The sequence below is a fragment of the Osmerus eperlanus genome, chromosome 11, assembly GCF_963692335.1.
Source record: "Osmerus eperlanus chromosome 11, fOsmEpe2.1, whole genome shotgun sequence".
Lineage (NCBI taxonomy): Eukaryota > Metazoa > Chordata > Actinopteri > Osmeriformes > Osmeridae > Osmerus > Osmerus eperlanus.
The window spans coordinates 4,821,488-4,836,134 of NC_085028.1; the positions used below are offsets into that span (position 1 = coordinate 4,821,488).

The following is a 14,647-nucleotide window of genomic DNA, read 5'->3' on the forward strand; positions in this document are numbered from 1 at the left end:
CTACCTTCACATGATCTCCCCATACTGTGTCTGTGGACACATGCTCAATGCCTACATTTTCTCTTCCTGAATTTGTGCGTGTTGCCCCGGGCAGAGACAGACCTTTGTTCAGTCAGGCAGGCAGGAGGTAACTGATTTACAGCATCCTAGGGAACTCTTGAGAACTCTACACACACACACACACATAGCCCTCCTTTTCACAACGGGCCCTATAAATAGGGAGAGAGATGAGGAAAGGCCACAGGCTGTCTCACACACTCCAGGGGATCAACTCCCACATACACTTTCACACACGGTGCAACATGCACGCTATCGCACACTCTCTTCAACATACAAACACACAAAATGGGATACTTAGCCCACTTGCAATCATAGAGTGCTTTGATAAAGCATGCACCCAATGACCTTGTGGTGGTAGTTTCAGCGTGAGTGTGTGTTGTGTACTACCTTGGGCGAAGCATGTGGGGGGGGGTTCATGTGTCACTTTGTGTGTGGGTTTGTGTGTGGCAAGCATCCCGGTGGGGGTGTGTGTTGTGTTTGTGACAGATAGACAGTGACCTTTTGTTTACGAGTCAGCCATGATGACGTTGGGCGTTCTGTAATACCACCTTGAGGGCCCTGTTGTTGGTCAGTCCATAATGTTTTTGTTTGCCTGCATTCCTGTGCTGTGTGAGCGTGCTCCCCCAGGCTAGACCTATCAGTGTGTGTGTGAGAGCCTTCCTCAGCGACAACCTAACTCGCTCACGTCGAGCAAGCACAGCCGCATACGTTCACAAACTCTACCCTGTGGATATCCGAAATCGACAGTCGTTTCGTCCCTCTTGTTTTGGAATGGCCTACTTCCTTTATCCCCTTCCTTCGCGATAACCGAGCCAAATGTGATTTGAAAGGTGGAAGTGATGTCATCAAAGGCTCTACGATGCGCCTCTGGCCTGCAGAGGATATGAAAGGAGATGAGTTCATGAAAATACTACAGTCTTCGACCCAGAAAGCTCTCCTCGTTGAAGGCCACAGTACCTATTGTTTCAACTGTTAATGCTCCACCATCATGTTATTGACTTGAGAGAGAGAGGTGCGGCTAACCCAGGTACAAAAAAACAAAACATGGCCTTTTGTCAAGATGAGGTCATTATTCCTCAGGAGGCCCGTTTACAATACAGCCCCAGGGTCCTAAAACCCACCTTCCATTGTCGTTGATGCCTCCAGCCAGGAGCAGTTAGTTGCCCCACTGGGGCAGTAAGTGTTGTGAGGAGGAGGGGGCGGGTAATTGATTCTCCGGGCATGCGTTTAGGTGAGACTGTCACACTGGAAAGGGCTGTGAGTTTTTTTCACAACTCAAAACAACTCTTTGAGAGACTGCGAATGGCCTTTGGATAGCGTTGATGGTGAGGCTGTTTAGCGGCGTTCAGGATACAGCCATCTTATCAGCAGCTCTTGGACTGATGATGCGGTCCTTGGTGATTTGAGAATCCTTCATTCCTCGCATTCCACAATAAGAGGATGGGTGGAGGAGTGGAAGGGGTGTGTGTGTTTGGACTAAATGTGTGTGATGGGAGACTGAAAACGGGGGTTTTGTGTGTGCCGGGAGAGGGAGGTTGAGAAGGAGTTGGGTGTGGGTTGGGAGAGAGGTTGAAAAGGGAGAAGGAGCGAGGCATGGAAGGCCCAAGCCAGACTCTGGGGTGTTTGTACAGTGAAAAGGGTGGGACGGTTTGGGAGGATGCCAAAGCTGGTAGATTTCAGAGGGTGATTCTGCAGGTATGTGTGTTTGCATGTTGATTGTACTTGTACTCTCCATACTAGGTGGAGTGTGTGTGTGTGTGTTGAGGGGTGGGGTGGGGGGGGTTGTCAGTGTCTGCGTAAGCTTGTACGCTCCCAGCTCTCATAGCCTGCGTCACTAGCCACTACATTGTGCATTGTGTATGTCCGGCTAGCATTGTTCGGCTAGCTAGCCCCAAAAGCCTGCAAGCGTTGCCTTCAATGAAGAGGCCTATGTTTTTTTTAGCCTGTGGATCACTCTCTACAAACAAGGGAGCTTTTCTGTGGCACTAGGCAGCTTAGACGTCCCTGGAATTCCAGTAATATCGCTCTCCCTCTCTTTCCTCGTATGTGGAGCTGTGCTCTGTTGCTCAGAAAGATCAATACCGCCAGACATGATGTGGGAATGTCCACAGTCAAGGGGCTTCAGTGTCACCTAGCGTTAGCTTAGCAACACACAATTAGCATAGCTATTGGCTAGGTAGTCAAAGGAACTTTTGACCAGTTCGCTAACAGGGAAAAATCCCTAGATGTGCGTGCGTGCGTGCACATGTTTAGGGAGGGGAAATGTAACGAGATGCGCGCACTCACACACACGTATTCGGATGCTGGTTGGTCATGTGATAGCCTCTTCTGTGATAAGCACAGCTGCAATGAATCCATCCAGTCAGTCAAACATTGACTCTCCAGACTAAAGATCTTATCATGATGTTCAACAGCCAGACAGTTCCTGGAACGAGCATGAATGGGTTGCACTCATTGTCGTTTGTGTGTGTGTGTGTGTGTGTGTTTCTGTCTGTGTCTGTCATTTGTCATGTGGTGATGACTGTTTGGGGAACAAATATTAGTGTGTGATGCTGGTGTCTTTTCAGAGGCTGTTTGAAATCTTCTCTTTATACTTCAGACTTAAAATACACACTATCGATAATCAATAGGGTTAAATTGATACTGATCAGTGAGTTTTTATGGAGTAATGGTTTTCAAGAATCCCCATACTTTCTTAGACCAAGAAGTATGCAAGTAGCAGTACCATTGAAGAAGCAGGTAAGTTGTTTAATGAAACATCCCACTGCAAGGAATTCTGGGATGAAGGCAGATGTGTCGTGTCACAGTTGTCTGGACTGGAGAGATGATCTGTCATGTCTGGTGGAAACATAAAAGTATTTAGTTTGAAACCTAGTAGACGACCTTCTACTCACCCACAAAATGCCTATTATATAATTTGTAGTATAGCTTTGTTAATGTAACTCACACACACACACATTGTTTTTCTTTGGCCATAAGGTCACGCCCTTGTAAACAAGATCAGGAACATCTCGACCAACGGGGAAAACGCAGGAAGTCTCTAGCACTCAGTCTTGGAACTTGAGGCTTTAGGGCTGCATCTCAACAGGTCTTCCTTGATTATTGAAGCCTCCTTAACATCCCTGTCTTCTATCTCCAATGAGTGCAGATGTGAAAACAATGAGTGCATACGGTAAACGGTACCGAAGCTTGTCGGACGCGCAACAGTAGCCCCAAAGAGCTTTGTCTGGTTTAAGTGGCCTAAAAAGTGGCTTGGGCTTGTAGATAAGTGGACGAGGCTCGAGTTCCATGCCATCTGTTGCTGAGAACTCACAACATCCATTAGCAGATATTTGCTGAACTTGATGTAGAAACGGGAATCACCGTTAGAAGGCCGTTCTGTGTGATCTACTCCAAATGATCGCACCGTACAAAACATCATCTCTACCCCTTTTATTTCTCATGCATTCCTTTTGAATGTACTTTATGGCTTTTGGAACACGAGCGAGCAGAGGTATTTGGTCCAATACCCTCAGATGTCTGTATAATGTGATACGGTTTTATGTAATTGTAATTTCTATTCTATTCTGGGATGTGTTTTTGTGCTGGATGTTGATGCGTTGCTTTGAGGGATATTCTCTAGGCTCAGCAATGTTTTCAAATGTGACATGGTACTGGACTGAACGCAAGCAGGAGAGAGACAGGGAGGGATGGAGGCCGGGCTGAAAGAGGGAGCGAGTGAGGTGTTGATGAGAGAGGAAGACAAGAGAGATGGAGGACTGGATAGGGAGGGGGAGAGCCACTGTTAAGTACTGAATGCACTCTGATGCACTTAGTCACACACATACAGAGCACAAGTCCCCCAGTCGATCTCTCTCTTTCTACTCAGACACTTCCACACCTCCTTCACTCACTCCCTCTTATACCTCTCTCTCTCACACACACACACACACACACACACACACACACACACTCCTGACGGCCTCCTCCTCTGTCCACAGATGCAGTGTCCCTTCAGCACCCCAGACTCTCCCAGCATGCATCAGAGCCACGGGAAATAAGAGACTCCAGGAGAGAACAAGTAAGGTGTGTGTGTCTGTGTGTGTGTGTGTGTGTGTGCTGGAATCTGGTAGGGTAGTGTCCTGACAGGTGGGGAATGTTGGAATCCTGCATGGCGTCTCCAGGGAAGGCAGGACTATGCTCCTGCTCTTCTCCAGGGCCCAGTCCCAGCTGTCTGTGCCCCAACCTCACACTGCTCTGTAGATCCAGCTTGGCTGGTCTGGCTTAGATCCAGCTTGGCTGGTCTGTCTTAGATCCAGCTTGGCTGGTCTGGCTTAGATCCAGTCTGGCCTGGCTTAGACTAGGGGTGGGCGATATGAGCTAAAATTCATATCACGATATTTTCCACTGTCCAGACGATATCGATATGATATCACGATATATGACGTAAAAAAATATGAATCACATTTTAATATCCCTTCTTGGTTAAATTATATTAGTTAAGGAAAAATATGTATTTGAACCTTATATAACCAGAAAGAGTGAGGCATTGGACCGTATGGACCTGAAAAGTTTTTATTTGTATTGTGCAAACATGCATTCCGTAAACATGAGGTAGGTAGGCCTATATATATATATATATATATATATAAATTAGATATTAAGTAAAATTAAATAAAAAATAACAGGAGATAAAGAAAATAAGGTAATTACAAATTCAAATACGTGTGTTTGTTTTGGCTACGGTCCGTAGATATGTAAAAAACTAACCGTTTGAAACTAAACCTTTCAAGCCTCAACCATCAATTATCAACAATATCAACAAATCTTCACTAGAACTTTCTTCACAAGTTCCGTGCCAGGAATACCAGCATGTTGACTGTTTCTGGCTTTAGTGCTGCCCTGTGACATGTCACCACATTGCCCCCAGTGCTGAATGCCCTCTCAGAGGGGGCACTTGTGGCAGGGATGCATAAGTATTTCTTTGCCAGACAACTCACACGTGGAAAATTAGATCCGTGAAATCGCCACCACTCCAAAGGATCAGACTCGCTGTCTGCTGCCGTTGCCAGAATGTAGCTATTCAGCTCTTGCTCAATGATCTGCCTCTCTGAACATGAGGCAGGTGCACTGCTGGTCTGCTTAAAGAAGCTCCCAAGGCTCTTCTTGGGCTTCTTGCCTGATTGATGAGCAGTGGAAGCTTCTTTCTCCCTGTCAGTGTGATCCTCTGCAAGAGACGATTTTCCCAGGGCTGTGTTCTCCACCAGGAGGGCTTCGGTCTCTGAGGCAGCTCTCACCTTAAAAAATGAAAATAATTAAACTTTATTTGTATAGCACCTTTCATACATAAAATGCAGCCCAAAGTGCTTTACATTTGAAGCAATAAAACAAGAACAAATGAATAAATACCTTAATGTCCTCCAGTTTCTCAGCGGACATGTACCTGGTCTTGAACCTTGGATCTAGAAAGGTAGCCATGGAGAGCAGCTCATCTGTTGCAGGGTCAGTGTACTTGTTATTCAAGTAATCAAGAACCTTGATCTTGATCTCTTTGGTCAGTTCTGTATCGTCCTTGCTCAGATTTAGAACCTCTGCATTTAACAGATTGATGACAGGCTTCAAATAGGACACGCTCACATACGCTTCTCCTGACAGGGCATCTGTAAAGTCCTGGAGTGGCTTCAGTGCTGCTGTGACTGATTCCAAGACCTGGATGTCTTGCCAGGTAGGTACAAGGTGCCGTGTCTTTTTGTCCCCTGCCAGGACCTGTGTAATGGCCTTTTCCTGCTCCAGGACTCTTTCCATCATTTTCAGACGAGATCCCCACCTTGTCGGAGATTCTGTGATGAGCTTGTGCAGGGGCAGGCTTAGTTCATTCTGTGCTGTCATCAGGGCCTTCTGCTTTTTCCAGCTGTATGAGAACGTGCTAACCACCTTTTTGCAAACCCCTGTGGCCCGGGAAATCGCACACCCCTGTGGCCCGGGAGCGTTTTGGACACTCCTCTCTGGAAATTGGGAATAAGAAATCAAAATAATAGGGTGAAAAATAATCGAATCACAATACAATAATAATTAATAATAATGCATTTTTATATAGAAATCACAATACAATATAACTTTTAATCTTTGTTTGAGGATTTACGGCATTTACATTCAACTGTTACACATTTTACAAATCTGATGTGCTTAGATTTAGCCTACGGTACATGGCTGATGTGAGCTGTATTTTTTCTTAATAATAAGCATCATACAGGGTAGGCCTAGGCTACAGTCCTGAAACTTACCAATAGCATTGTGCAGCCTGTGTCCGAAACATCCAAGGTTTGCCCACTTGTTCAGCTGCAATGCCTTGATCATGTTCGATCCGCTGTCGGTCGTCATACAAACTTGACGCGACTCTTTTAATCCCCAGGACGACAGTATGTCCCTCAGCCCACCTGCAATTATTTCCCCGGTGTGGTCGTCTGGGAAATAAGACGTCTGTAGGCACTTACTTTTCAGTTTCCAGTCACCGTCTATGTAATGGATTGTGAGGCTTATATAAGGTTCTGTGGTACGACTTGACCATAGATCGGCAGTAGTGGAGAAGAATGGAATGTTATTTATCTCACTGTAAACTCTGTCCCAGCATTCTGTGTAAAGCTGTGGCAGGCATTTTTGGCTAAAATATTTGCGGCTCGGGATCTCATATCTTGGGTCCAGAGTTTGAATCAACTTTCTGAACCCCTCTTTCTCCACAGTTTGAATCGGTACCATGTCCTTCGCTATGTGATTTGTAATCGCAGCTGTGATGTCTATCCATTTTTTGCTCGTCTTCTCATAGCAAGTACCGGCAGCAAATGATGATATAATTGATTGTTGAGTGCGAGTCTGGCTTGTCTTCGGGCGAGCTCCTGGGCTTACTGTCTCACGCATTCTGGTGCATTGTTCATACTCACGGACATGTATGTTTTTTAAGTGATTGAACAGGTTGGTCGTGTTTCCACCTTTTGCTAAGACAACACGACGACACAACTTGCATAGGGTAGTGTTTTGGTCGGGGTCGGAGATTTTAAAGCCAAACCAGTTCCAAACAACAGAGGTGCCCCCTTTCTTCTTAACCAATTTATCCTCCTGCTCTTGAGCAACATCAATTTCTGTGTTTTCGCTCATCCTGGATTGTAAAGTTTTCCCCCAATAGTTAACCTGCCTCCTAACTGCAGCTGCCTGCACACTTCTTTGTTGCTAGCACTACATGCGTGCAACAAGTGCATGCGACGTGCGCTCATAAAAATAGGTCAACATATTAACATACATTCTTTTATTCGTAAGAACCAAGAAAGGTTGGATAAAAAAAAAAAAAAAAAGATGTAGCTACTTAGTACTATCACTCAGTTGAAATTTGGAACAAAAAAATATTGATGCAAAATTTGAATTTATGAATTCTGAATAAATCGCGGTATCCATGATATTGCTAAATCCATATCATGGCGCGGCACAATACCGGTTTTTACTATCAAACCGGTATATCGCCCTAGCTTAGACCCAGTCTGGCCTGGCTTAGACCCAGTCTGGCCTGGCTTAGACCCAGTCTGGCCTGGCTTAGACCCAGTCTGGTAACAACACTGGACTTGATTGCCTTTAACAACCTTACTACCCTCAGTTTATAGGCTGGTCTATGATTCGTTTATAGCAGGAGAGAGAAAGTGTATGTGTGTGTACACAATGTACATAGGGGTGCTTGTTGTGCCCACAGACAGGATGTTCCACACACACTGTTTCACTCAGAGAAATGTACTGTACCTCTGGAAGGGTTTGTATCTACACTGTGTGTGTGTCTCCAGTGTGTCTGTAGGCAGGTGCAAATGGATAAGAGTCTTGGCAGCTGTTCACTCCACCCCCCCCCCCCCCACACACACACACACACACACACACACACACCAACACACTGGCCCACAAACAAACGCGCACACACATTCCAGCTGCAACCAGGTACCCACGGCATGAAATCTGTCACTTTGTAGCATAGCAGCCTTCTAGCCTTTTGTCACTCAATACCGTCTGCCAATAAAGCTCCAGCCAGCTACTCCCCCCGACACCCCCCCCCCCCGGCCCCTACTGTCATTTGGATTCATGTGGAAAACTAGCCTGATCCAGTTATCTTCACTTAGGCCCTGTCTCTTTGATCTGGAGGCTCGTTCCAACTCATCCGGCATCAGTGCGGAGCGCTGAATCTTTATGACGTTCCAAGCGGCTTGCCGAATACCTTCCCTTTTCATCCCAGCGTAAAAACCAATGTGCAACGGTACCGCCAGCGCCACTCGGACCATTCCCAGAACGCAGTCTCAGCAACGCAGCAGCTGAACGTAGCTTTGCTGAAACATGGGGGGGGGGGGGGTGTTGTGGAGAGTTAGGGTTTTTGTACTTTTTAAATTTTATTTTTATGAAACTGGTTGGCAGATTGGCGTGCCAGGCAACCTTCTTACGCACACAATCCTAGGAAACCCTGCCCCGATGGCCTATTCTTATTTCTCTGTGTAATGCCCCCAATGCTCTCTGGGAGACAGCCTCAACATTGTAGTGGATGGGAGGCTAGCCTGAATTGTAGGGACTAGCAGTCTTCAGTTGACTCTATATAGTCCGAGTGTGGAGATGGGTGCCTGACACATTAAATGGAATAATAGTGAGGCTACACATTCAGCAATGTCACCAATGAGATATGGCTGAAGGAACATATTGAATGGTTAAACTGTATATAGGGTGCCAATATTGCTGGTATTATTAGAGGATTTTCTTTTAGTTTTTTCATGCAAAAATATTTTCGACCACTTCCTGTGAGGTGGTGCACTTGGTTCACTGAAGGAAAAGGGATACTAGAGGGATGGAGGGAGGGAGGGAGGGAGGGAGGGAGGGAGGGAGGGAGGGAAAGATGAGGGTGGGCGGGGGAGAGAGAGAGAAACGGAAGAACAGACAGATATGGATGAGTATCACTTACTAGAACACAGTATCCCTGGCAATCAATGTTCCTGGGCATCATGAGGCCTTAGTGGGAGGAGAAGACTGGAGCCAAACCATCTCCCCATTACTGGAGGAGTGAGTGTCTCTTATCGCTGTGTGTGTGTGTGTGTGTGCACGTTCCTCTGAGTTTACAATGTGTGTGTGCGCTGTACGTGTGTTTGCGAGTGTGTCTCGTCGTGCCACACACGCTGCAGCTTGATGTTATTTTTATCCGGTGGTTCCGGTTGCTGTCTGCTGCGCTCGGCCCACCGTCCTCCTCCTCTTCCACTTCTTCCTCTTCCTCCTCTCCTCTCCTCTCCTCCTCTCCGTAGCAGTGAGGGGGACTGATATGTGAGGAGGGGTAACTGGTGCAGTATGCCTCAGCGCAGGTGGTGACCAGAGGAAGATGCACTGAAGAAACAGGAGAGGAGCGAAGGGAAGTGGAGTTCAACAAGGGGTTAATATGTCAAACATCACAATGTCAGAAGCAGCATGATTGACCACTGAGGTACACACACACACACACACACACACACACTTCTGTATTGGCTGAGAAACTGTTTCTCTGTGGACTAATATAGCCACAATTGACGTCCTTCCTTCGTATATAGAACTTGAGTATTAGTATTAGACTTAGTATTGCTAGTTATGTACCCTTAGTATAGTTAGTCCTCATATTAAAATTTTAGATGTTTGCACCTTCCTGCCAAAGCAAATTCCTTGTCTGTGCAAACTTTCATGGCGAATAAAACCCATTCTAAAACCCATACTTCTGAGTGAGAACTTACATTTCCAAGCAGAAAATCAATCTGTACATCTCATTCTGGAAACGTTATCGGCGTTGGGGAAAACCTGCGAGGGTCTGGGAATGGACTGTGTTGGGTAAAAGGTTGTGACAGAGTGGCGAGAACAAGCCTCTTGACATCCGATAGTTGAGGAACCCCTCTCTGACATCAGAAGACTCGTCGCCTCTCACCCGCCGTCACAGTTTCCACGTTTACTCATCACAACCAACTTCCTCAATGTACTTAGTTCTTTTCACAAAGAGTGTGTGTGTGTGCGCGCGAGTGTGTGTGTGCGTGTGAGACTGAAAAAAGACGTCTCCTTTCCGCAAGAGAGATGCTGCTGAGGCAGCAGGAGAGGACTAGACCTAGCAGCCCGTGGCTGCACACTGAAAGAGCTGTTAGCGCCATCACTAGGGAGAAAGGGGAGGGCTGTTCAACTCCAGACAACCAGAAGTCGCTTATCTCCGATTTGGGAAAGGAATCAACGCGGGTGGGGTTAGGGTAGAGAAGAGTAGGCCGTGGAAATGATACCCTTGGTTTGTTTTGACACTTAGTCTTTTCTTTTATTCATGGGATCTGATTAGACTTGACTGCTTTGCATTTGTGGTTTTTCCTTCGAAGGTGTGTGTGTGTGTGTGTGTGTGTGTGTGTGTGTGTGTGTGTGTGTGTGTGTGTGTGTGTGTGTGTGTGTGTGTGTGTGTGTGTGTGTGTGTGTGTGTGTGTGTGTGTGTGTGTGTGTGTGTGTGTGTGTGTGTGTGTGTGTGTGTGTGTGTGTGTGTGGGGTAGGTTGCTTTGAATAACGATGAGGAAAAGATAAGAAAATGTGAGCTTCTGTAGAACCAGTCGTTCTATGGTAATATCCTTCCTTAAAAATAAATACAAAAGGGAGTTCACAGCAACTTTGTTGAACCAGTCTACCACCTGTTCCCTCATCGGCACTGTGCAGACCAAACACTGTGTGTGTGTACTGGTTGACCCCTGGGGCTGTGCGTGGGGGTTTACCGTACAGCATGTGAAAGTCTTGGAAAGGTCCATGTCCACCAAGTAGACCGCAGACGTGTGCGTGTTTGAGCGCACGTGACCTAAACTTGTTTAACCTCTGTCCCCCCCCAGGCCCCAGTGTTTGTCCTCTGTGCTGCACTGAGCTCCCTCTGCCAAGCTGTTGTCTCTGAGCTGGGGAGGGGGGGAGATTAGGGGCAGGGAGTGCAACTGGGATGATGGGGGGTGGGGGGGCGTATGGGTGATACAAGGGTAGTGTTTGTGCTGGGCACGGGACTGTCCTCACTGACACCAGCGAGAAGACACACACACACACACACAGCCGCCGAGCTGGGCTGGGACAGAGGTCTATTGTGGAGGCCCAGGCTCTCTCTCTCTCTCTCTCTCTCTCTCTCTCTCTCTCTCTCTCTCTCTCTCTCTCTCTCTCTCTCTCTCTCTCTCTCTCTCTCTCTCTCTCTCTCTCTCTCTCTCTCTCTCTCTGTCTCTGTCTCTGTCTCTCTCTGTACCTCTCTCTGTACCTCCCTCTCTCTCTCTCTCTCTCTACCTCTCTCTGTGTACCTCTCTCTCTCTCTCTCTCTCTCTACCTCTCTCTGTGTACCTCTCTCTACCTCTCTACCTCTCTCTCTACCTCTCTCTACTCCCAATAAGTTTCATCCTGCCTTCCATCCCTTTCTCTTTCTCTCCTTTTTACTCGTGTTTTTGCCATTTTCTTTGAAACTGTTGGTAGGATTCTGGAGAAGACCCATTCCAGCTCTGGTTCTCCTCCTTTACCCCCCCCCCTCCTCTCATGGGGGGGGGGGGTAAATTGGTGTGTGTGTTTGTGCAGGTGTGTTGCCATGTATGTGTGTGTGTGTGTGTGCATTTCTTTTATGACTGTGAAATGAATCAGATCCCATGGAACATCAGATCGGCACATCTGACTCACCCACTGTCAATCTCTCTCACACACACACACACACACACAACCCCCACCCGACAAGTACACACAAAATCCTACACGCACTCATAATAGGACTTCAGTAGAACATGAACTCGATCCCCCCATTTTACATGAACATAATATGGTGACATCTTATTAAAGGCATAGACACATTTGATGTTGGATTTAATAATTTCTCTCCATCTGTCTCTCTTTCTCTCTCCCTCTCTCGTATTTGCAGCTGTAGCCACATTCTTCTCAATATTTGTTTGTTTCAACTGATCCACTTCTGAGTTACACCACACTGAAAGATTCACACTAGAGTGCATTAGCACGCACAGCAGAGGTATTTGTAACCGAAGACGCACCTCCGTCGAACATCACCGTGTCCTCAACTCTCACTCTCACTCACTCTCACACACACACTTTCTCTACTTATCTCATTCCCTATCTTGCCATTCTCCCCTGCTGGATCCATCTGTACGTCACTGTTTCCCTTTTAACGGCCCTCTTACTTCTTGTCAATCGCACTCCGAGCGAGAGAGAGTGCTCCTTCCCCGCTTATCTCTCTCTCCCTCTCTCCCACCCATCTCATCTGCATCCTAGAGGACCCAGGTTGAAGTCAAAGAGGGGGGGAGTCTCTCTCTCTGTGTCCCTGTCTCTCTGTCTCTGCGTCTCTCTCTCTCTATGTCTCTGTCTCTCTTTGTCTCTGCGTGTCTCTCTCTGTCTCTCTTTGTCTCCGCGTCTCTCTCTCTCTCTATGTCTCTCTCTGTCTCCCTGTCTCTCTCTGTCTCCGTCTCTCTCTCTGTCTCCCTGTCTCTCTTTGTCTCTGCGTCTGTCTCTCTCTCTGTCTCCCTGTCTCTTTGTCTCTGCGTCTCTCTATCTGTCTCTCTCTGTCTCCCTGTCTTTCTGTCTCTGTGTCTCTCTCTCTCTCTGTCTCTCTGTGTCTATCTCTCTCTCTGTCTCTCTGCGTCTCTCTCTCTCTGTCTCTCTCTGTCTCTTTGTCTCTGCGTCTCTCTCTCTGTATCTCTGTGTCTCTCTGTGTCTCTGTCTGTGTCTGTCTCTGTGTTTCCCTCCCTCCCTCCCTGCTCACAGGACCTGCTTCTCCATTCCTAATCTCAAAAATGTCACAATTGTCAACAGTTTCATTTCTCAACACATACACCCAGAGACAACCTTTTGTTACAAATGTCAGTCCTGCTATTTATAAACGCACTCAAACTCCAGCCTCCGGTGTTGGGATTCGTCGCGCAGGAAAATAATCTGTCATCCCTTCATCCCCTTTTCCTCTACCTGCAGTGTGAGATGCAGGGCCTGTCCCTTAGCATGCAGCCCTTGTTCTCCAACAAGCTCTCCCAGCGCCAAGATTTTGCAAACTCCCTCACATCTACTTTGGCCCAAACGCATGACTCAGGCCCCAGGCATGACCCGAGTCCAGACACAGACACGTGGGGCGTTCAGAAATACTACGTACCAGAGAGCGACTCGTTCATAGACTCAGCGGCGCGTTGTGCTGGGACGTTGGTGTGTGGCTGCGGGCAGAGAGAACTCCCAGATATCACACTGTTCCTTTCCCACAGAGTCCCTCCTTCTGTCGTTTCATCCTTCCTGACCTCTGTCCTGCACACAGCCCTCTGTCCTGCACACAGCCCTCTGTCCTGTACACAGCCCTCTGTCCTGCACACAGCCCTCTGTCCTGCACACAGCCCTCTGTCCTGCACACAGCCCTCTGCCCTGCACACAGCCCTCTGTCCTGCACACAGCCCTCTGTCCTGCACACAGCCCTCTGTCCTGCACACAGCCCTCTGTCCTGCACACAGCCCTCTGTCCTGCACACAGCCCTCTGTTGCTTTCACTACAGAGGAGCCTTCACACCACATCATTTTATACTCCACCATCTACACCTGCCTCACACGTCCTTCGGTGTCAAGGTAGAAAATGACCTCTTCTCGATGTCAAATATATTTATTTCAAATAAGAGTACTCACTATCGCAATGTAATTAATCCGATTATTCTCACAATCAGCATGTACAGTCTGCAGACAGACGTTCTTAGCAGTAAGAAGTTGTTATGATCAGTGACCTATGCTCTTTTGTAAAGCTCTCTCTTGGAAGTCGCTTTGGATAAAAGCGTCTGCTAAATGCATAAATGTAAATGTAAGAAGTGTAGGGATTGACAGAACTTGCCGGTTAGTTTGAATTAGTTTGTTCTGTTATGTCTCTCAACAGTTCGAAACACTCCTTTTATACACAATCTTGTATGTCTTTAGAGCACCTAAAGACAAAATGAAATTGAATGAAAAATGAAAAAAATGAAATCCTTCACTGGCCTATTGGTGCCTCTCCCGCTCAGGCCGGGCCGCTGTCGGGCCGGGCCGCTGTCGGGCAGGGCCGCTGTCGGGCAGGGCCGCTGTCGGGCTGGGCCGCTGTCGGGCAGGGCCGCTGTCGGGCAGGGCCGCTGTCGGGCCGGGCCGCTGTCGGGCAGGGCCGCTGTCGGGCCGGGCCGCTGTCGGGCCGGGCCGCTGTCAGGGCCGCTGTCAGGGCCGCTGTCAGGGCCGCTGTCAGGGCCGCTGTCAGGCCGGGCCGCTGTCAGGGCCGCTGTCAGGCCGGGCCGCTGTCAGGGCCGCTGTCAGACCGGGCCGCTGTCAGGCCGGGCCGCTGTCAGGCCGGGCCGCTGTCAGGGCCGCTGTCAGGCCGGGCCGCTGTCAGGGCCGCTGTCAGGCCGGGCCGCTGTCAGGCCTGCTGAAGCACCCGGGGGCCTGCACCACCACTGGAAAAGATTATTGATGTCACAATAACGTGTTTGTGACTTCAGAGCGGGTGTTATATTTCGATGATCCCCTATCTCAGTGGATTGACAGTACTTTATGAGCCAGGAATCTGAAATGGTCTGGAGGGTGGGGGGGGGGGTATTGTTACAGTTGTTTTA

General features: G+C 48.0%; 2 protein-coding genes across 7 annotated transcripts in view; one reads left to right on the forward strand and one right to left on the reverse strand.

Annotated features, from left to right (window-relative positions):
- Nucleotides 1–14,647, forward strand: part of pik3cb (phosphatidylinositol-4,5-bisphosphate 3-kinase, catalytic subunit beta) — a 43,896-nt gene that overhangs the window by 4,269 nt on the left and 24,980 nt on the right. For 4 of the 5 annotated variants that reach the window (XM_062472545.1, XM_062472542.1, XM_062472547.1 and 1 more), the window contains exon 2: nucleotides 4,041–4,120. The gene's annotated coding sequence lies outside the window, so the exon portion shown is untranslated. Of the gene's footprint in view, nucleotides 1–4,040; nucleotides 4,126–14,647 lie in introns of all 5 variants that reach the window. The other variant, XM_062472543.1, reaches the window with a different exon arrangement.
- Nucleotides 4,731–7,407, reverse strand: LOC134029124 (E3 SUMO-protein ligase ZBED1-like). Of its 2 annotated transcripts, XM_062473122.1 has the most exons (3): nucleotides 6,324–7,407; nucleotides 5,449–6,044; nucleotides 4,731–5,336 (listed from the first exon to the last, which is right to left on the reverse strand). In XM_062473122.1, the coding sequence occupies exons 1-3, from the start codon at nucleotides 7,189–7,191 to the stop codon at nucleotides 4,884–4,886; spliced, it is 1,917 nt and encodes a 638-aa protein (XP_062329106.1). In that variant the 5' UTR covers nucleotides 7,192–7,407; the 3' UTR covers nucleotides 4,731–4,883. The 2 variants fall into 2 exon arrangements, with proteins under 2 accessions (XP_062329106.1, XP_062329107.1); XM_062473123.1 differs by lacking the exon at nucleotides 6,324–7,407 and having other exon boundaries at nucleotides 5,449–6,089.